The sequence below is a fragment of the Natator depressus genome, chromosome 4, assembly GCF_965152275.1.
Source record: "Natator depressus isolate rNatDep1 chromosome 4, rNatDep2.hap1, whole genome shotgun sequence".
NCBI lineage: Eukaryota > Metazoa > Chordata > Testudines > Cheloniidae > Natator > Natator depressus.
Window position 1 is genome coordinate 34,951,766 of NC_134237.1, and position 23,533 is coordinate 34,975,298.

The 23,533-nt window shown below is 39.4% G+C and overlaps 1 protein-coding gene across 1 annotated transcript in view; it reads right to left on the reverse strand.

Annotated features, from left to right (window-relative positions):
• Positions 1-421: 421 nt before the first annotated feature.
• Positions 422-23,533, reverse strand: part of ZGRF1 (zinc finger GRF-type containing 1) — a 52,499-nt gene continuing 29,387 nt past the window's right edge. Inside the window, exons 20-31 of the mRNA XM_074950752.1 lie at positions 21,386-21,500; positions 19,827-20,080; positions 18,412-18,571; positions 16,827-16,904; positions 16,010-16,157; positions 15,369-15,496; positions 14,349-14,472; positions 13,405-13,581; positions 13,118-13,252; positions 9,652-9,913; positions 5,913-6,044; positions 422-532 (exon numbers count right to left, since the gene is read on the reverse strand). Coding sequence (XP_074806853.1) covers positions 516-532; positions 5,913-6,044; positions 9,652-9,913; positions 13,118-13,252; positions 13,405-13,581; positions 14,349-14,472; positions 15,369-15,496; positions 16,010-16,157; positions 16,827-16,904; positions 18,412-18,571; positions 19,827-20,080; positions 21,386-21,500 — 1,730 coding nt within the window. The 3' untranslated portion in view covers positions 422-515. The remainder of the gene's footprint in view (positions 533-5,912; positions 6,045-9,651; positions 9,914-13,117; positions 13,253-13,404; positions 13,582-14,348; positions 14,473-15,368; positions 15,497-16,009; positions 16,158-16,826; positions 16,905-18,411; positions 18,572-19,826; positions 20,081-21,385; positions 21,501-23,533) is intronic.

Here is a 23,533-nt window from a genome sequence, read left to right on the forward strand (position 1 = left end):
CCTTTCTTTCTTAAACCTTTGATAGTTCAAAAGGATATTCAGATTGGTCTAGCAGAAAGAAAGAGTGCACTGGCACCACCTAGTGGACAATCTTTATGTTATCACAAGATCATTTTTAGGCTCTAGAAGAACATACAAGTACAATGACCAACACATGCATATTATATTAAATCACATTGCAAAACCAAGCTTTCTACATGATATACAAGAAATACCAGTTACTGGTTTCAAGTTGTTTCAGAAACTAGGAAGATTGGCTTGAATATCTTAACTAAGTGACTTTTTTCTAAACAACTAATACTTTCAACGTAAAACATTATTAGACCTGGGGCCTACACTTATTCTTTGATTAAAATATATTTTCAAGAAGCTACAAGAGGCTTCTCTGGGTTGTTTTTTTTTTATCATTTTATAAGAGGCTGTTCTGGTTAGTTTCTAGACTTCTTGTACAGGTTTCCTCTTTTACATCCAGCTCTGTCATGGAATACCATGCTATGAAGTTGTATTCATATCATTCAGGTGGACAGCAGCACTGAAAAGAAAGAATAAGTATTTGCGGGTGGCTAAAGACACATTCTTCTTTTTCAATTCTCACCACAGATTTTATTTTTAATGGGAGTCACGGAGTGTTTCATTTACTCATGAAGGAAAAAATAAAAAAGCTTCAGTGTCTTATATCAATGGATTTGCAAGTAAGCCAAGTAAGAACTCTTCTGAGATAGGCCATGCTAAATGATGATGTAATTCTAAAGATCAATTAAATACTTTTCAAAGGTTATTTTTAAAAAAAGGGAAAAATGCATTTTTTTCTTTATAAAAAGCTAACCCAAATTTTGTAGGATTGGCTGAAAGAACCCATGTTCTCAGAGAGTGAAAACACTTTAGTTTTTATTATTGTTTGAAATACTGTGTCTAAAATGTTTATCCACACACCAAAAACACATTAGGTTACACTCTTATACCTTCAGTCACAATGATTAACATTTCACTCCACAAGTGGTCCCACTGGAAACAAAGGTGCCATTTAATGTGAGTAAGGGTATCATCATCTGGCCCATAAAGAAGATGAGATAATCAGCTTGTGAAACAACCACTTATTAAATCATAGCAAAAATCCCTTTGAAGTCACTGGAAGCAAGAGTTGGCCCAAAGTAAAGAATTACTCCATCCTTTGTAAAAATTCATAAAGGGCTGCCAGCACATGTAATAGATTCAGGTGGTGGCTATGGTTTGTTTCCTGGTATTTAGAGCCTGGGATGATGGCAGTAATATCTTAAGTTTTCCAGCACGGCTACATGAAAAATGCTTTTATCACACCAACTCCTGATAGTCACGGTCACATAAGAATGCATATAACTATCGGCAATTAATATACGGGCAATAGGAGAGGGGAAGACACTGCATTAACGTATGGTCTGCGAATATACCATCTTAACTTAAAACATTATGTTTTCAGCAAGTATTTAATATCTCAACTACAGCATTAGATAAGGCTGGAAAGGACTTCTTGGATCTACAGAACCTATTCTGCATTACACCCATCACTACGTTATTTGAGCACCCAGTCCAACCTATATGTGTGGTAAATAGCATAAAACACACCATGTGTGAGAGAGATGGATGTTTTCTTTTTCTCCATTAACGATACAGCCATGTGGTATTGCTGGAGATATTGCATATTCTCTCTCCACTAGGTATATTTCTCTCTCAGTTAGTCCTAAACAATGGCTCAGGTCACCAATAACCTGAGTCCTATTTTCAGTGTGTATTTCATTTTGCCCTCTTGCTCTTACCACTGTAATTACTTTCAGTGCTAGACTAAATTACCAGGAATATATTTAAAACTAGGAAAACAAACTTTAAAACTTCTATTAATTGTTATGTTTCAGAATAGCAGCCGTGTTCTTCTGTATCTGCAAAAAGAAAAGGAGTACTTATGGCACCTTAGAGACTAACAAATTTATCTGAGCATAAGCTTTCGTGAGCTACAGCTCACTTCATCACTCCGATTAAGTGAGCTGTAGCTCACGAAAGCTTATGCTCAAATAAATTGGTTAGTCTCTAAAGGTGCCACAAGTACTCCTTTTCTATTAATTCTTATGATCATTATAACAGTATATACAAAATTTGGCATAATAATTTGAATTGCTGCTTCACACTAAAAATCCTGGTGGCACCTTGGAGACTAACAAATTTATTTGGGCATAAGCTTTCATAGGCCCATGAAAACTTATGCCCAAATAAATTTGTTAGTCTCTAAGGTGCCACAAGGACTCCTTGTTGTTTTTGCTGATACAGACTAACACGGCTACCACTCTGAAAACTAAAAAGACTGTGTGTTGCCAAACCAGCCAGAGCTTTTTCAGGATGCATGGTTTCATTCCTAGATATAAGTGGCAATAATTAAGCCTGGAGGTCACACAGACACAGATAACCAAAGCTAGATCTGTGTTGGATAGGATGGGGTATAATCTTGTGACTATTTGTAAATGGAAATGGTTGTAGTTTGCTGACATGTCTATTTGAGCATCCCGCAGCAATAATTTGTTCCCCATGTAGGTAGTTACATACTGCAATCAAGTCACCCCCTTAACATTCTCTTTGATAAGCTAAATATATGTGTGTTACAATTTGTTCTGAAAACACGAGTCCTTCTTCACCCTCCAATCCCTATACAAATTGTCTGATTTATGGTACAACTATTTCTTATTTTCAGGTTTTTAAAAAGGCTGAAATTTGATCAGGAGTATCAACAATACATGTGGCAAAAGCATACCCACCATTAGACAGATTCCAGAAAATCCCAAACTTGATATTTATGTTAATAAGGAACACATACGATCATCCATAACTCAGTGCCTCCAGCTACTGGGCCTTCTGATTTTGTGTATAAGAATTACCCCATAGGCAAAATCCCATATCCGGAGTCTCCAGGCATTTCTTTTGAAAGGAGGAAACCATTCACTGTAATGTATACAGGATCATGGTTCCAAGCCAAGTACTGGACTCAAATGGTGGACAATCCCAGAGAACATCTGCAGGGGTCTTCCAATATTCCTTCCAGACTCACGGGTACACACATCAGATGCCTGATGGGGTGAGGAGCAAACTTGGGGCACAGAACAGAACAGGGCACTTGGAGCTCCACAGGGCAGCTATGAAGCTCCTAAAGGTTACTTTCTATGAAGGTTCCAGAGACACCTCTAGGGTGACCACATTTTGTTCCAGTCAGACAACACTACCACTGTGGCTTATCTCAACAACCAAGGGGGAATTTCGGAGCTCATTTCTACATGTAGAAGCAATGGAGATAATGAAATGGCAGAGAAGAATGTATTTTCCATAAGAGCAATATACATAAAGAGAGAACGGAGTCAGAAGGCTAAGGAGACATGAAGTCAACAGCTCAGATTGGTGTATAAATCAGGACATTGTTAACCTGATTTTACAGAAATACGGCCTCCTGTCAATCTGTTTGCCAGTCAGAACAGAATGTCGACAAAGTACAGTACTTCACATCGGGGGAGCGGATGCCAGGTCCCTGGGGACAGATGCTCTCTTGCACAGATAGCCACAGGACCTGTTTTACACAGTCCCACCTCTTCTACTTCTAGGGAAGGGAATTCAGAAGATAAGGTGAGAAGCAGCAAAAGGTGATAACCCTGGTCTCCTTAACCAGTATGGAGATAGAACTTTCTTGGCATTAGAACCCCCCACTGCATCTACTAGTGAGACTGGTTATTCTTCACCAAGGTCCTATCCTCCATCCAGGCCGTCTACTCAGACTATCTACCAAAGTGATTGGGACTCTCCTCTCTTCCAGAAAGGATTAATTAGTAAAGGATTTCCTCTTTTGTCAGGAAAAGATATAGCTCAAAACAAAAAACTCAAGGACCCTGGCATCTCAGCTATTCTGGACTTTCTTCAGGACCGTATAGACCAATTACTTCAGCCAACCACCACAGTGCATCAGGTGTCAGCCATATGTAGTATCTTACATGCAGATACTTGGCAGGGAATCCTCAAGTATCCAGATTTCTCAGGACTATCAGATTTGTTAGACCTGCAGTTAGCCCAATCTTTCCCAAATGGGACCTACCACTGCTGCTGAAAGCCCTCACCCACCTTCTTGAACTACTGACATCCGTCACTCCCTTCTATCAATTCCATCAAAACCTATTTCTGGTCACTATCACATCTGCTAGATCAGTCTCGGAGTTGGCAGCGTTATCCAAGCACTGATTCATAGACTTTTTAGACTCTGATGACAAAGGTGGTATTAAGATTCACATAATCTTTCTTGCCAAAAGTGAGCTCATGTTTCCATGCCTCACATTAGGGCATCCTACAAAAAACTGTGGCATAATCAGGATGTTTGTAGATCCCTAAAGAGCTATCAAGCATATCAAATTGACAATAAGATCGGGCTCCTTGTTCATCTCCTTTCATCCGAAGTGTCAATGGCTCCAGGTAGCCAAACAATTTCTGATCAGACGGATCAAGTTATGCTTCGTAGAGTTGTACAATGCATCAAGAGCACTTGTTCCTGATAGAATCAAGGGACGCTCCACAAGGTCTATGGTGACTTCATGAGCAGAAAGAGCCTATACTTCCACTGAGATCTGTAGTGCAGCAACATGGTCCTCTATTAATGCCTTTATTAGACACTATAAGGTGGAATTTCTATCTTCCACAGAGGCTTCCTACATAGCCTTAATCATTCCCATAACTTTCTCTGAGCCCCTTATAATTCTGTGATATGGTTTTGGAGATGGGATGGCCAGTACTGCACACAGTATTCCAGAGTAAGCGGCACCACTATTTCACATAATATCATTATAATATTTTCCATCTTATTCTTCATTCCATTCCTTATGCATCCTAACATCTTATTTGTTTTTTATTTTTTCTGACTGCAGCTGCACATTGAGCAAAGGTCTTCATTGAGTTATCCACAATTATGCCCATGTCCCTTTCCTGAGCTAATACAGTTAATTTAGAACCTGTATGATGTATGAGTAATTCAAATTTCCCCTTCCAATGTGCATTATTTTGCAATTATCAACATAGAATTTCATCTGCCATTGTGTTGCCCATTCACCTACCTATAGTAGGTCACTATGGAGTTACTCTATCTTGGACTTGACTAGCACATAAAATTTTGTGTGGTCTGCAAATTTTGCTACCTCGCTGCTTCAACTCTCTTTCTTGATTGTTGTTAAATATATTAAACAACACTGGACCTAGTACAGAACCTTGAGGCACCCTTGTATTAATCTTTTGCGATGATTAATGATTTATTCCTACTTTTTGTTTCCTCCTTCTAAGCTAGTTTTTGGTACATGACAATATTTTGCTTCTAAAACTAAATAGTTTTTGAGTAGTCTCTAACATCTCTGAGAGATTGTCATAGGCCTTTTGAAAGACTAAAGTAAGTGTCAACTTTTCTCTTCTGTCCACTACTCACTAACATCTTTAAAGAATTCTAATAGATTACTGAGAACATTTTTCTTTGCAGAAACTGTGCTGGTTAGACCATATCTGATGTTCCAGGTGTTTTGTTATTCTGTTTGTAATTATTGTTTCAACCAATTTGCAGGTATAGATATAAGGCTTACTACTGGCCTGTAACTTCCAGGATCACTCCCAGGGCCTTTTAAAGTTAGATCTATCATCTAAACGAGGGAGTTAACAGAGAGAGACAATGCAAGTTACAGTGCTCTTAAATTTAAGGACTTCAGTTATCAAGCAATTAGATGTAATTATTTTAGTGGTTCATATATGGAGTAAATACAGAGGTATGCATGCACTGGAATATAAAAAAATTATGTTACAAATGCTTATTTATTATATTATACTATCTATTTAAAATATTCTTTGGCGTTACATAGAAAAGCACACAATTTTTATACCTTTTTCCTGCTGTGAAAGAGATTTTTTGATTTTTCTTTTGCTTATTCTTTCTTTTTTCTCCAAGTAATATTTAAGAATGTTGTTCAGTTGTTCCTCATACTGGCTTACATGTTGCAATCCATTCTCTCTTCCTAAAAGCAGTCACACAGGACAATTACACCTTATGTTGCAACATCTATCATACAATCATATTGTCATGATGAAAATATCTAATTCCCAAAACACACCAAAAGGAAATGTTTCCCTAACCTTGAAAACTGGATTTCTGCAAGGAGCCTAACCATTATAAATCAATGGGGCTCTTCTTCTAATGTCAACAGGTAGTTAACTAATTTAGTGGGTAGAGTTTTGGCATCCAACTCTTCTCTTGCAGCAGCTCCTACCTCTTTTCTTTTTTTTTTCCCCACCAGCTGAGAACGGCTGTAGCACCTGCTAACATGCTAACTCAATGTTTCTCAAAGTGTGTGGTGTGCCCCACACATGGGTGTACAAAAGCCTAGCTGAGGCTGTCAGTTGTACTTTAGCTTTCAGAGTAGCAGCCGTGTTAGTCTGTATTCGCAAAAAGTAAAGGATGCATCCGATGAAGTGAGCTGTAGCTCACGAAAGCTTATGCTCAAATAAATTAGTTAGCCTCTAAGGTGCCACAAGTACTCCTTTTCTAGTTGTACTTTAGAGTCTCCGTTTTCATTTTTAAAAGTCTCTGGCTGTCACGGTTCCAAGGAAAACTTTAAAGATCTGATGATGGGAATATGGCCTGGTCTATGGTGCTCAGGGGTGTGAAAAATCCACATCCGAGTGCTGTAGCTATGCCAACCCAACCCGTGGAGGACACACAGCAAAGTCAATGGAAGATTGTTTCAGTTGACCTAGTTATCGTCATCTGGGAGGTGGTATTCCTACAGTGACAGCATTTCCATTGCTATAGACTGCATCTACGTTACAGGGGTTATGCTGGCATAGCTATCGTGTTGTAGTTATGCCACTAGAGTCCCCATAGTGTAAACATGGCCTATAATTGATTCAGTAATGTCTGCCTGAGTTTGCAGAGAGCCTGAAACAATAGCTTTGAGGTGTGAACTGCCTCGTTTATTTTATTGGGACTAACTCAGATGCCAATGATATTTCAGATGTCAACACAGAATCATAGAACTGGAAGGGACCTCGAGAGGTAATCTAGTCCAGTCCCTGTACTCAAGGCAGGACTAAGTATTATCTAGACCAGTGGTTCCCAGACTTGTTCCACCGCTTGTGCAGGGAAAGTCCCTGGTGGGCTGGGCCGGTTTGTTTACCTGCCGTGTCTGCAGGTTCGGCCAATCGCGGCTCCCACTGGCTCCAGGCCAATGGGAGCTGCTGGAAGCAGCGCGGGCTGAGGGACATACTGGCCGCCGCTTCCAGCAGCTTCCATTGGCCTGGAGCAGTGAACCGCGGCCAGTGGGAGCTGCCATCAGCCAAACCTGTGGACGTGACAGGTAAACAAACCGGCCCGGCCCGCCAGGAGCTTTCCCTGCACAAGCGGTGGAACAAGTTTGGGAACCACTGATCTAGACCATCCCTGACAGGTGTTTGTCCAACCTGCTCTTAAAAATCCCCAATAATGGAAATTCCACAACCTCCCTAGGCAACTTATTCCAGTGCTTAACCACTCTGACAGTTAGAAAGTTTTCCTAATGTACAACCTAAATGGGCTGCAAATTAAGCCTACTGCTTCTTGTTCTATCCTCAGAGGTTAAGAAGAACAATTTTTCCCTCCTCCTTGTAATAACCTTTTATGTACTTGAAAACCGTTATGTCTTCTCTCAGTCTTCTCTTCTCCAGACTAAATAAACCCAATTTTTTCCATCTTCCCTCACAAGTCATGTTTTCTAGACCTTTAATAATTTTTGTTGTTCTTCTCTGGGCGTTCTCCAATTTATCCACATCTTTCCTGAAATGTGGCGCCCAGAACTGAACACAATACTCCAGTTGAGGCCTAATCAGCGTGGAGTAAAGTGAAAGAATTACTTCTCATGTCTTGCTTACAATACTCCTGCTAATACATCCCAGAATGATGTTTGCTTTTTTGCAACAGCGTTACACTATTGACTCATATTTAGCTTGTGATACACTATGACACCCAGATCCCTTTCCACAGTACTCTTTCCTTCATAAACATACAGATAAGGGTAGCATAAAATCCCTCCTGGACAGCTGTACTAAATCTTTACCTGTAAGGGGTTAAGAAGCTCAAATGACCTGGTTGGCACCTGACCAAAAGGACCAATAAGGGAAGAAAATACTTTAAAATCAGGGGTGGGTTGGGGGGGGTTGTTTGTGCTCTTTTTGTTTGTTCCCTCTCCAGCCGGAGAGAGAAGCCAACAGGGACAACATCTCCTGAAAATATACCTGGAATAATCCATCTAAGAATTACAAAAATTGTAAGTGAGGCAAGGAAATGTGTTAGGTTATCTTTTGTTTTTAGCTTGTGAATTTTCCCTATGCTAAGAGGTAGTTTTATTCCTGTTTTTTTGTAACTGTGAAGCTGAGTCCAGAGGGGAGTCCTCTGTGTCTTAAATCTTTTTATTACCCTGTAAAGTTACCTTCCATGCTGATTTTGCAGGTGTGATTTTTTTACTTTATAATAAGGCTCTTCTTTTAAGAACCTGATTGATTTTAGTGTCCTAAAGATAGAGGGTTTGATCTGTGCTTACATTGTAACCAATTGGTTGGTATATTATTCTCAAGCCTCTCCAGGAAAGGGGGTGAAGGGACTTGGGGGGATATTTTGGGGGAACAGGGACTCCAAGTGACCCTTTCCTGAATTTTTGTGTAAAATCACTTGGTGGTGGCAGCAATACTGTCCAAGAACAAGGAAAGGAATGTGTTTCGGGGAAGTTTTTAACCTAAGCTGTAGAATATAAGCTTAGGGGGTCTTTCATGCAGGTCCCCACATCTGTACCCCAGAGTTCAGAGTGGGTCGGGAACCCTGACAGCAGTCATTTCCCAAGGAACTGGAGTGGACTCTGGGGTAGGAAGCTCCCTTTTCATCACTAATTCCCTAACTGTAGATTTTGAAAAAAAGTTTTAGAGGGAAGACAGGGAATATAACCAAAGAGGAAAGCTGCAATTTTTAGCGCTAATTATGCTGCTTGTTGTGTTGGAGGGGAGAAGAGCCTTAGTTGCCAAAAGGAGAGATTTCAGTGAGTGAGGAGGGAAGATGGACAAGAGGAAGTCCCTGTATTGATAAGAGAGAGCTAAGTGGAGGGACTGATGGCTAAAAGGTCAAATTCAACGGGTGTATAGGGCTGAGGTTTGAACTGCAGAGTCTGTAAGAACTTCAGGCCCCTACCCATATTGTACCTTGTGCTGGGTTTCAGCTGTGCATCCACAGGCCCTGAGGGTTGCCTGGTGTTGGGCAGTTTGGTGGACCTCACTTCTTGAGGATTTCACTTCCTCTTTTCACCTGACTTGACTGAGTGATCTGATTGTTACAGGGGTAGAGAAGACCAATGAGAAGTTGGGAGCTGCTCCATTAGAGGAGCTGGCTGTTAATACTTTTTTTGACTTGTTGGCTACCTGCTGATATCAGGAAAAGAAATAGCAGCCTCATACTTGCAAACTGATTACAGGCTGCTAAGCATAAATAACTGTTTGCAGATACACTGCAGACATTTAAATAAGGTGCAATACAGTTTTATTACAGCCAGAAAAAAACTATATCAATTAAGAGGTGGTTTTAAAATTAAAAATATTAATTTTTACCTTCACAGTGGTCAATTACGCGTCCCCATAGTTTGTTCTTACTCAAACAGGCCAGATTTCCCACAATCAACAAATGCCTCTTTCCTCTTGTCAGAGCAACATTCATTCTCTTTTCTGAGTCTATGAACCCAACTTGTTTTGTTCTCACACACGACAAAACAATGATTTCCTTTTCTGCTCCTTGGAATGCATCTACAGTAGACACTTGGATGGCTTTAATCTCAAGAGCATCTGAGTGTACAGCACTAAGTAAATTATAAATCTGTGGACAAAAGAAGTTGATGGAGAGTCATTGGTTTATAAATATACCAGTTACATAGTCACACTCATTCATGTCTCCAATAAAAATACTGATAAGGAGTCTGAGTCTACTCACATTAAACGAACTAGCAACTCTATTGATTATATATTACAGGAGTACCTCCATCAAGTGCAAACACAAAATTTTGCACTGAGTCTATCCTGACACAACATCCATACATCTAATGAGGGACAGCATTCCTTCCTGGCAACCAGACAGCCCAACATAAGACTTTGAGGACAGAGTGACAGGTACATATGACATACAACTCCTCATTTGCTAAATAGAGAGCACCATGTTAGACACAATGATTCCATTCCTGGCATACATAATCAATTCACAATGGGCTTCCCATCCATTAGTTAAAATTAGAGAGGTTCTGATGTATTATCAGTCAGTTTTCTATAATGCTGATTACACTTGGGGGAGGGAATGAACCAAATTTCTGAGACAGTGAATCTCAGCTGTACGAATTAACACAATCCTTCTGAGTTGTTTATTAGCAAAGTTATGCAAATTTATGTAAATGTGTTTAACAGCAAAGTAAATGCAAACTTTGGTCTATCTATGATCAAATGTTGTTTAGCGCTCCTTCCTCACTATTGAATCCACCAGGAAAAAAAAATCCAGATTGCTCAGTTCAAAGACACACTGTTTATAACAAGATATATTCTTTTGGAAGAAACAACTATATAAACATTACCATTTTTAATAAAGAATAGAAACTTACATTATGAAGAAAAATACTTTATTGCAACTTCTTAAGAACAGCCATACAGGGTCAGTATCCTGTCCCCTGAGAGCTGCTTTAGAGGGAATGAACAGAACAGGGCAATTTCAGTTGTCCAGTCCCAGCTTCTGGCAGGTGGAGGTTTAGGAACACTCAAAGAATGGGGTTGGGTCCCTGACCATCTTAGCTAATAGCCACTGATGGACCTATCCTCCATGAACTTTTCTAATTCTTTTTTGAACCCAGTTATACTTATGGCCATCACAACATCCCCTGGCAATAAAGTTCCACAGGCTGACGGTGTGAAGAAGTATTTCCTTTTGTTTTACACCTACTGTTTATTATTTGAATCAAGTGATCCCTAGTTGTTGTGTTATGTGAAGGGGTAAATAACACTTTTCCTGTAACTTTCTCCACACCACTCACGATTTTATAGACGTCTAGCACTTCCTGCCTTAGTCATCTCTTTTCTAAGATGAACAGTCACAGTCTCTTTAATCTCTCCTCGTAGGAAAGCTGTTCCATACCCCGATCACTTTTGTTACCCTTCTCTGTACTTTTTCCAATTCTTTTTAATGAGACAGGGTGCCCAGAACTGCACACTGTATTCAAGGTGTGGGCATACAATGGATTTAGATATTGGTATCATGATAGTTTCTGTTTTATTACTTATCCCTTTCCTAATGGTTTCTAGCATTGTTAGCTTTTTTGACTGCTGCTGCACACGGAACAGATGTTTTCAGAGAACTATCCACAATGACTTCAAGATCTTTCTTGAGTGCCAACAGCTAATTTAGACCCCATCATTTTGTATGCGTCGTTGGATTATTTTTTCCAATGTAAATTACTTTGCACTTATCAACATTGAATTCCATCTGCCATTTTGTTGCCCAGTCACTCAGTGTTATGAGATCCCTTTATAACGCTTCAGTGTTTTTGGACTTAACTGTTTTGAGTAGTTTTGTATTGTCTGCAAATTTTGCCACCTCACTGTTCATCCCCTTTTCCAGATCATTTATTGATATGTTGAATAGCACAGGTCCCAGTACAGATTGTTGGGGGAACCCTGCTATTTACCTCTCTCCACCGTGAAAACTGACCATTTATTCCTACCCTTTGTTTCCTATCTCTTAACCAGTAACTGATCTATGACAGGACCTTCCCTCTTATCCCATGATTGCTTAGTTTACTTAAGAGCCTTTGGTGAGGGCCTTGTCAAAGGTTTTCTGTATATTATATCCACTGGACCACCATTGTCCACATGCTTGTTGACACACTAAAATAATTCTAATAGACTGGGGCATAATTTCCCTTTAGAAAAGCAGTGTTGACTTTTTCCCAACACATTGTGGTCATCTGTGTGTCTGATAATTCTGTTCTTTACTATAGTTTTAACCCCATTTGCCTGGTACTGAAATTAGGCTTAACAGCCTGTCATGCTTACCTCTGGAGCCGGTTTTAAAAATCGCCATTATATTAGTCATTCTGCAAAATTTCATATTTGAGTTCCTTCAGAACTCTTGGGTGAATACCATCTGGTTCTGGTGATTTATTACTGCTGAATTTATAAATTTGTTCCAAAACCTCCTCAATCTGGGACAGTTCCTCAGATTTGTCACCTAAAAAGAATGGCTCTGGTGTGTGGATCTCCCCCACATCCTCTGCAGTGAAGACTCATGCAAAGAATTCAATTAGCTTCTTCGTAAGTCTTCCTTGAGTGCTCCTTCAGCATCTCAATCATCCAGTGGCCCCCACTGACTGTTTAGTAGGCTTCTGATGTACTTTAGGACTAAATCAGAAATTGCCTCTTCCCTTGTGGGCTTCAGGACAAACTATTCCAAGAAGCAGTCATTTATGTTGTCTGAAATTTTATCTCTGCATCTATTCCTGAGATAACATATCCAGTCAATATGAGGATAGTTGAAAATCCTAATTATTTCTGAGTTTTCTGCCTTTGTAGCCTCTCTAATCTCCCTCAGCATTTCACAATCACTGTCACCATCCTGGTCAGATGGTCGCTAGTATATTCCTACTGTTATACTCTTATTGTTCAAACATGGAATTCCTATCCAGAGAGATTCTATGGTGTAGTCTGATTCATTGAGGAGTTTTATTATATTTGCGTTAATGCTTTCTTTCACTTATAGTGCCACTCCCCTACGTGCGCAACTTTCTCTGTCATTCCATATATTTTTATCTCGTGCTATTACTGTGTGCCAGTGATTATCCTCATTCCACCATGTTTCTGTGACAACTATTATATCAATATTCTCATTTACTGCCAGGCACTTTAGGTCACCAATCCTAGTATTTAAACTTCTAGCAGTTGTATATAAGCACTTGTACATTTTGTCAATATTCAGTTGCTTGCCCTCATGTATTACATTTAAATGGGACTCATTTATGGTTGACTGTTCATCACTTCTTATACATACCTTATACATCTGTGACTTATATAGTGTAATCACTCCAATTATGGATCCGTCTATTCCACTTGCAATCAGAGACTGGATAAGCTTGATTATAAAATGAACTTCTGCCATATTATAAAAGCTATTATCTCTTTCAATCTGGAGATGGGAAAGAGATTTCAAATTATGCTCTGCTGAAAGGCTATTTAAAAAAAACATTTAGCCATCCAAGGATAATGCAAAAACCCTAACAAGTAAAATCCCAAACCAAGATATCTATTGACTACTTTTGAAGTTATTTAAAAACCTACCTGCTCTGTCCCATTAACATTAAAGAAACATAGTGTTGGAAGCCAATCCAATAGTGGACTTCTGTCCATCTCTGAAATGCCATCCAACACATTTCCTTCATAGAACAGATCATTGACTACAGCACTAATAGCAGGGTGACAGCGATACTGTGTCCTAAGAAAGACTGCATCATGTCCCTAAAGAAATGCAACACAAAAAATATGAAGAAAATGTAAATAGTTGCTAATCACTGGGAAATTGCTTAATAATTTATATCAATCAAGCAACTAATAGAAAAGATTTATTTAGATCAGTGGTCCCCAACCTTTTTTGCTCGTGCGCCCCCCCACATTTATCTGGTCTGTGTCCCCCCAGAAGCCAGAGTTGGGGGCCTGGAGCACGACCAGAGCCGTGGTGGGAGCTGGGGCCAGGGCCAGGAGAAGAGCTGGGGGAAGAGTGGAGCTGGGTGGCACTCCCTTACCACCCCTGCGTGTGGGCTGACCTAGGCCTTCCCATGCACCATCCCCAAATGTTCCTCCACACCCCCCTAGGGGGCATGCCCCACAGTTTGGGGATCACTGACTTACTCTATAGTAAAAAACAAATAGAGATTAAACTATTAAGATCCAGTTGCGTCCCTGGATACATTCCTGAAGCTCTCACTGATGTTTATGGAAACTGTACCTGCACAACTGAGGACAGAAGCTGGCAAGTATACTGTAATTCACTCCCATTTTATTCACGCACATGATGTTTTCAAGCTTCTATGAGGGGTTCAATTATTGATAAGTAATACTTATAGAAAAAAAAATCTGGACAAAACGACAAAAAATCACTCTCCTACTAAGATGCATTTAGATTAACTACCTCAGAGAACACGGGAGTGAAATCCTGGCACCACTAAATTCAACAGGGCCTGGATTTCATCCCATATCTTTTAAAAGATGTGTTTAGCAGCACATACCATCAAGCAAAGCCGGTCAAAGAGAGTCTGCTCCAATCCATTATCATGAGCACCTTCAGACCCTTGAATAGTTGGTGGAAGCTGCTTAGGGTCTCCAACTAGAATCAGCTTTTCACACTCAAACCTGCAATCAGTATTCCAATGAAAATCCAAAACACAAACTCTAATTGTTGTTAGTACTGTAATTAATTCATTTTACAATGTGGTTCACTTTATAATTAGCAGTTTGCTTTGTACTGGGCTCCTCTTCTATTAACCCCTTGTGACAGAGTGAACTGTCACATGGGAGAAAAAACAAAAACAAAAAACCCCCAACCCCACAAGCAGGTGACTCCAATTAACCTCTTAGGGGCTGCTAAGAGTGGGAGGGGTCTGGGCCAATATAAACCAGACATAGCTCATTCCAAGGGAAGTGAGAAGGAGAGGTAATATCCAAGAAGACTGAGATGCTGAAGGAGGCAAAACAGTGTCAGAAAGGGGAAGGGGAAGAAAACAAAATCACCTGGGCAAAAATGTTCCCAGTTTAGGAAAAGTTGGGCACAAGCTGGGGCTTGCCTCCCTAGGAAACCTTGGACTTGCCTGAGAGAAGATAATTCATGGGAAATGGGGCTAAAGACTTTGGGTGTAGATGATGGTAAACTCAGTAGTGATACACCTCTTCTAAAAGTACTCCCACATTCTCTCTAGTATCTTTTTTCTCCCCCCACCTCTTCTGTGATGGTGAGATCATCCTGGCCCCCCCAGGCAATGGCTTAGTGACATGTGGAATTTGGGGCTTAGCTGGCCAAGTCATATTCATGATTAAATTCCTGGAGCTTTTAAGAATCCACCAATTCACACACCTCCTTTGTCAACTGAATTAAATGGGTGTCCACTTAATGCATACTAGTCCAGACTTTGTTTTCTTGATGAGTGCAAATTAATTATGTTCTTAAAATACCAAAGTGTGATCGTTATTTAAAGTTGTCACTATTAGCTAAAAGTCATTGCTAAACCGAAATCTAAACAGTTGATTTGTACCTTGCAATGGGAAGGAGAGAAACAGGTTCTGTCATCTGACTGCACTCATCCAGTACCACCACAGGAAACTTAAGGTCATTCATGGAAGGGAATGGGCAGGCGGCACAGGTTGCTCCAACCACTCTCACCTTTGTGATGGGATGTGTGGGGAAGAGATTTAATAACCTACACAAATACATTGCTACTGGTTCCATGATAGCATAAGTTACATAATTAAATTTCCATCTCTCTAGGCATTTCTAGTGTACCCATCACTGTGGTATACAGACACCAAAGACTGAAGTTCAACTTCTATAACATCTCCTGGTACACATGCTTCTTCAAAGCTGCATTAACAGTTTTGCCCCCTCCCCCACAAGTAAATCTTTTATATTATATTTAAAGTTCCAGCGGACACCTCTTATCTTGTGATTCCCTTTCTTTAATACATTTGAAGTAGAACTCAATCATACAAGCTTCATTTACTAAAGTATATTGGAAAAAACTTGTCAGGGTCTAGGGTATATCTCATTCTATACGAGTATAAGGCTTTGGCAGCATCAGACATCAGAGGGGACCGCCAGTTTATACATGCTTGGCCTCTCAAGTAAAGACTTCTAAACTATTTATTCTCTCTTCTTTCAATCACTGTGTTTAAGTACCTGTTGCAGAATAGCTTTATTGGTTCCCAGCTTATGATGATCAATACTCTTCCTCACATATATTTTTTCTGCTGGAGTTAAATCTTTTTTCATCAAGGCAAGCAGTTCTTTTAATTGTTCATTTTCACTTCCAGAGCCTGCATGTAAGCTTTAAAAATATTTTGAAATGAGTTATGAATATTGAATATAACTGCTTTTAGCACTCAAATACAGGAAGTATATAAAACAGTCGTATTAACTACTTCAGTATGATTGATTTAGTTAATGTTTGTAAATCTTCACAATACCCATGTGAGAGATGTTTGTTTCTTCCATTATACAATGGAGAGAATCTTACCTAAGTCATGAGTGCCCAAAGCCACATAGCAAGTCAGCTGCAGTCTGGATTAGAATTGAGGAGCTTGTTTTTCACTCTTATGCAGGCATGCTTATATATGATATCTGAGTGTAACACTCAGCTGGCGATTCTGAGTAATTGAACACTTTTCCAAGCTCTTTAAGTTCATGCTATGCTTTGTTAACTTAAATTGCACAGAAAATGCTATCTCGATCACTTCTGCCTAAATCATACCAACTTTTAAACAGGTGTCTAAAACCCAAACCATTTTAGATTAACACAGCCATATAAGACTATTTGATTACAAACTATAAGCCATTACCACTATTACATTTTCTGTAAAATCAACTGCTCTGCAAGAGATGTTGAAAGACACATTAAAATCATACTTCCATAGCCTTCACAGCCATCACCTTACAGTACCACTTACTACTATCAATCATGTGATCTATTCAGTCCTCTGAAGATCTTAAGCCTTACCTGAAAGGAAGAATTGGCTTGGCAATTTTTCTAACACTTCCAACTCTGATAAAGTCCTCAAATCCAAGATCCAGTAGACTTCGAAAAAAGATGCAAGACACTTATTGTAGAAATGGATCAAAATGCAAAACTTGCATGGAAAATGACTACTCTTAAGAGTGACAGATAATCAAAACATTGATTTACACAAACTTTTTTACAGCCAATTTATTATGTGAAGTAATGCCATGTACTACAAAACATGCACTGGTCATTTATTTTGACAAGAGTAGATTAATGTTGATTAAATTTCTCTCAGTGATACTTGATACTTTTTGTAATAGTCCTCACCTGCATCTTGTTCCTTACTCCTTATCCCTCCTTTCATCCCCATCACTTGCTTCCACAAGCTGCACTAAACCTTAACCTCTCCAACTTCCTTCCCATGCTGGCTCCTCTTGTTGATCCTCTCAATCCCACACTCATGCTCACTTCCTTCTAATACTCATCATTGCTGATGATGTCTCTCTTTAACCCTGTCCCCTTTTATTTCTGACTTGTTCTCCTCTTGTTTTCACACCTACCACCTAACTTCATTCATTCTCTTCTCCCTCTTCCTCCCAACTCTTTTACTCCCCTTTTAGGAGCACTTGCTCCACTTAGCAACAACACTGACTTGGTACACAACTCTTAATATTCTGCTACCTATTTATGTTTGCCATCACACAATCTGGCTGTTTTCCTGCATCCATATCTGCCCTCTCCTGCAGTGACCTTGCTTTCTCACACGCTTTGTGTGCTAGATGCTGCTGCTCTCTCCTTTCTATTGTTTCCAGCCCCACGCTCTCACAGGGTCACTTCCTTTTGAAGTGTATTGTGTAACTTCCCCACCTGACTTTAGGTTGCAGTGAATCATTCTTTGACTCTGGATGGTTTTCCCTTTTCCTCAGTCCCCTTGTCTTATTCTTCGTGACTTCAATACTCATACTGACTTCCCCCTCACCCTCTTATCCGAAATGCCTCTTGCTGCTCCCACTTCCTGCTGATTTGGTCACTGATTTGACCTGGTGTTCACCATGAATTGTTGACACTCTACCTCTTCTCATCTCCAAATCACCTCTCTCTGACCATCAACTCATCTTTCAGCATCACTCCCTCTGCCTCTTGAGACTGCCAATCCATTAATCATTCTGGGCCAATAATAAAGGCATAGTGCTTCCTGAAGCTCCCAGAGCACAGGGGAGCTTCAGGTATGGCTGCTGTGCCACACCCCAGGAGGGTGCAATGTGCCTCTCCTCCATGACTGACCATCTGCTGGAAGTTAGTTTAAACTTAGCCTTGCGCAGTTAACACTGCTGGACTTACACAGTCCTTGAGCTCAGGTGAGCTGCTCTGGGGAGGAGCAAGAGCCATTACAAGAGAAGAGAAGGACACAATCTAGCCCAAAGGGTCTATACTGGAAAAAGTAACACAATTAAGTCTAACAGGGCAGATGTGCCACTAATAATACATACATACAAACAAACGTACACACAGACAAAAAGAAATGTCATTTGCTACCTATGTAGCAAAGAGTCTATAATCCTTTGAATTCAATGTTCCTTACCCAAGAAGTACCCTGTCAACAGCAACGTTAGTGGAAGAAGCAATCAGAAGTTTCCATGGGGTTGGTCTTGAGCCTTCAGCTGCTTCACTGTTTTCAAATAACTGTACCAGGAACAAGACCACAACAGACAGCAAATAGCTCTTTCCAGCTCCAAAAACACCTAGTATTTTGGGAGAAAACCCGAGGTTACAAATGAATAATTTCAAGGAAACATAATTTTATATTTATTGAAATTAGTTCAAGTATTATGGCTTGATTTTTCTCAGTACTTCCTTGGGAAGCAGACAGCTACCTGAACAACCAATAGTTGTGGGGAATCTTGTGGACCTACAATTTGCATTAATTATCTGGAATGTTTAGAAAAAGAAAAGGCTTGAAAGTTGCTAAGGCAGGAATCCCCTCAGAAGCAAATGCAAAGTGACTGTCCACAAGGTGTGCATTATGCCCCGAGGGACAGCATGCAGATGTTTAGAAAGGAGAAGAGAACAGTGACATGGGTTACTCTACAACTGGAATAATAAATTATAAAACAGATGCATGTGCCGACAGCATAACACAATTTTTTAAAAAATAGGCAGCTTGATCCAAACATTATTATAAATGTATTTATTTTAATAGGACCCAAGACTAAGAGATGTGCCTCCCAATACAGATTAAAAATAAGATCTCTGAACTAAGGAGTTTACAAACTGTTTGGATACAATACAATGAGAGGGCAAAAAGACTGTAGGGAAAAGTAGATGATCAAGGACAAAGACAGCAGCAAGCAGGTTCTGTGGTTATTTAGCAAGGCCAGTATACAGCACGATGGAGCAAAAATCACTTTTTATATTAGATAAATTGATTGAATGAATAAGCGAAAGAAACAAATCCCGACTCTGCAATTGGATCTGCTAGAATGGAACCCAGAGTTCATGCAAAGTCCTACAGAATTTAGTGGGATGCTGCAAGGGCACAGGTGACTGTGCTGATAATCCTGAAATGGAATCAAAGCCTTAATCAGCATGTTTCCTGTAGGCCTCATGGAAGAAGTGGATCTTCAAGAAAGATTTGCAAGAGAAGAGGGCAGTAGTTTTGTAAACCAGCTGAAGAAAGACATTCCATGTATAGGGGCTTCCAGTAACTTCCACTTGGTTCACTTTGAGATTAACCAGCATTAAACTGGGCATAAGGATATCCTGCACTATGGGGTATTGCAAATGGAGTGGAGCCTATGATAACTGTACAATCTATTATGTTAGCATTTAAAGAATTTAGATATGAATATTCCACTAACAATAGCATCAAGTCAACTTGTATTCTTACACAGATCAAGTCATCTAGCATCTCTTTGGGTGCTTGTGTATACAGTAAAGGGGCTCAAAGGATCAGTCAAAAATAAGGGCTGTAACTTCATGATTTTATTTGCTTTTTACCATGTATGATTGTGATAGGGAAGGCCTGTTTTTCCATTTGTGCATCGTTTTCAGGTGATGCCATCATCTGAGCTATCTGAATCAGTGCTGAAGCTTGATCTGGGTTCAGCTGGAATATCTGGATCATCTTTCTGGCCAATCCCAGTGTTACTTCTGGACTGAGAAGTCCACACATCATTGTGCTCTTGGTATTTAAAGCTGGCGGAATAAATTTTCTTTTGTTGACTCTGTTAGCATGTTCAACTTTGAAAGGCCTAAGAAACACAAGAGTTGACAGATCAGTAGATTCAGACCATTTGCAACACAATGCATCTATACGTAACTTATAAACATGATTTTAGGTGTGCGTACATACATGTAAAATTGCTGCTCTAAGGGGAGGGAATCAAAGTGTACTGTAGTTTTGACTTACTTTCACCAGATTTTCAAGTAAAAAAGGAGAAAATATTTTCACTTTCATCTCTGTATATTTAAATATAATCCCAAATTCATACATTGTTTTTCTGAACTTCCTTCTATTTTGAAATATAGTAAATCTGTATATGGCTGCCAAATATTTTCATATTCTGTTACAAATAATCTAAATATCAATTTGGTTTAAAAAGCCCACTGTCCTTTTTATTTTTTTTTAAATAAACCATACCCTCACTGCTTATCTGGGCCAAAGATTTCTGTTTGCTAAACATAATCTCACGAAGTTTTAAAAGTTACTGGTATGCTTATCAATACAAGCCACCTCATGAGTCTAGGGTTATAGCTGTTAGATTGGCTCTCTTTCCTCCCCCCCCCCTTCTTTCCCCCCAGGGAATATATATTTTAAATCTAATATATATTTTAAATCTAATCTTCCTGTGATTTCTTAGTCTTGCATGCTTTTTCTGACACTTCTCTTGAGTGAAGGATAGTTATCTGAAATGTGTGGCAAACAAGTTTGCATATCTATGCATTTGTACTGTACATGTGGTTTATAAGTTTATTATTAGAGGTCTATATTTCCATATGGTTAAACAAGTCATTATACATGTGAATGATAACTTTAATGAGATCATTGCAATTATCTTATACACTGAACAATTACTTTGTGACTACTCAGAACATTTTTTACCTTTGGCATGAATTTGTTCCTATGTTACAAATGTAGGGAGGAAATACTGGAAGATTAATTAATGGAATATAAAGGCTGTTCCCATTAAATTAGTATGGTTACTGACTTTGACATTAAACTTGTATTATAAAGTTTCACAATCCAGAAATCATTAAGAAGTCTAATATTAATCTCCAAGTTACAAGAGGTGGGGCACAGGTGTATGTAAATCTAAACAAATACTTCAAACCCTTGAATGAGATTTAAGCAAGGAATTACTTGCATCATAGATTAATGAAAACTGAAGTGTGACAGTAGGTGCTAACTATACTTGATTTATAGTTCCACATTTTCCAGCTTTTTTTTTCACACTTACTTTTTGTCCAGAACACACAAATGAAAGCTTGCTTGTTCCTGTCACATATATATAACACACACGAGACAGTGTGCAAGCACAGAGGTTACTTATACTTACATTTCTAGTAGGTATTTCATTAGTGGTAGAGTAGCTGGATTGAAGTACTCCAGCATATTTCTCAAAGTTGTGAGCTCAGTGCTAGCATTACAAACCAGCAAGGCATAAACAATCACTGGAAAGATTACAAAGCAGGTTACAAAGTATAATCAGCCACAGAAAACAGTCTAGTAATTTATTTCTAATGTTGAGTAAATAACTTTCCCTGTTGTAATGGAAGCCAAACTGAGGACTTTACAATGTCTAACCTATGATTCTAGAGCAAAAGATCAATGAGAATGTCCTTTAAGCCCATTATTTTGAGGGATTTCTAGTTCTGGCATGAAAATCCTTCAGGGATGGAAACCTGGATACAAAATCTCAGCATTTCCTCTAATATTTTAAGGAAATTATTTCATTGGCTACGGAGTTTAGGAGATGAACTTTTAAAGTATTATTTGTTCATCAATAGACCAGCTTCATTTCCATTTTGTAAATCTTATAGGTGGAGTTTTCTTTCAAAGCATGAATTACAATACATAGCCTGCAATCTTTGGTCAGCTAAATAGCTTGTTCTTTTTAGAATGTGGTGGTGGTGTTTGTGCAGAACAATTAAACTCAGGGTATATCTATACCACAATTAGACACCTGCAGCTGGCCTGTGCCAGGTGACTCATGCTCATGAGGCTCGGACTAAGTGGCTGTCCAACTGCAGTGTTGATGTTTGGGCTCCGGCTGGAATTCAGGCTCTAGGCCCCTGCGAGGTGTGAGGGTCCCAGCCAAGCCTAAACTGCATTTAAACAGCCCCTTACCTCAAGTCAACTGGCACGGGCCAGCCATGGTGTCTAACTGCAGTGTAGACATATCCTTAGTTTGCAGATTATTTTTAGTGCCTACCTTACTACTATAGACTCCATCTGAGGTGTATTTTACAAACTATGCAATGAAAAACTTTACCCAACGAAAACTACAATAAAATGATGGGAAGATAACAAAAACAAAAGTTCACATTTAAGCATCTTCCAATGTCTTCTGACAATAGCCCACACAAGACCTGAAAGTTGTTCCATTTTTCTGCAGTAATGAATGCTGCAATTAAAGTCACAACACCTATTTTTACTTTAGTCTTTCTGCAGTCTGAAATGATGGAAAAACATTTTGTGTTTGGTTTCAGCTCAAAAGTGTTTAAGAACTAAAAAATTCATTAAGCTTTTCTGAATTAGCCAAATGGGAAGGAAGAACTACTTTTTATTATGGGAAAATGTAAACGTTGTTGCATATGGATAATACAAAAATAGCTAAACCTTAACATTTCAAGTTTATGTAGCTAGACCTCCATGAAGAAAAATTTGTTTTTTAAATCTAGTGTCTTACAATAACATTATAAGCTATTTAAAAGTCTCTTTAGACATGCTTAATCAGGACTGGCTCTGGGCACCAGCAAAGCAAGCACATGCTTGGGGCGGCACAATTCCAGGGGCAGCATTCCGGCCACCCTTTTCTTTTCTTTTCTTTTTTTTTTTCTTGGGCAGTTGCGCTCTCAGAGCTTGGGGAGGCAAATCTTTTCCTTGGGGCAGCAAAAATCCTAGAGCCGGCCCTGTGCTTAATTTAACATCTCCATTAGGGTTTTCAGCTTTGTAATTGACCAAAGTAGTATGAAATAGCCCTATTTCAATGCCACAGATAGGGTTTTTTCTCGTTTTAAAATCTAAAAGGAAAATAAATGTGAAACCTTATACTAAAACATTAAAATTGCAAAGCTAGACACAATAGTCAGGGAATGGAAGAGTTAAGGGCCCAATCCTGTGGTTCTCACTCCACGCAAAACTCCCGTTGAATTTTGGGCACCTGGCTATGATAGGTTTCAGAGTAACAGCCGTGTTAGTCTGTATTCGTAAAAAGAAAAAAGAAAAGGAGTACTTGTGGCACCTTAGAGACTAACCAGTTTATTTGAGCATGAGCTTTCGTGAGCTACAGCTCACTTCATCGGATGCATAGCATATCGTGGAAACTGCAGAAGACATTATATACACACAGAGACCATGAAACAAAACTTCCTCCCACCCCACTGTCCTGCTGGTAACAGCTTATCTAAAGTGATCATCAGGGAGGGCCATTTCCAGCACAAATCCAGGTTTTCTCACCCTTCCCCCCCCCCCCACAGACACA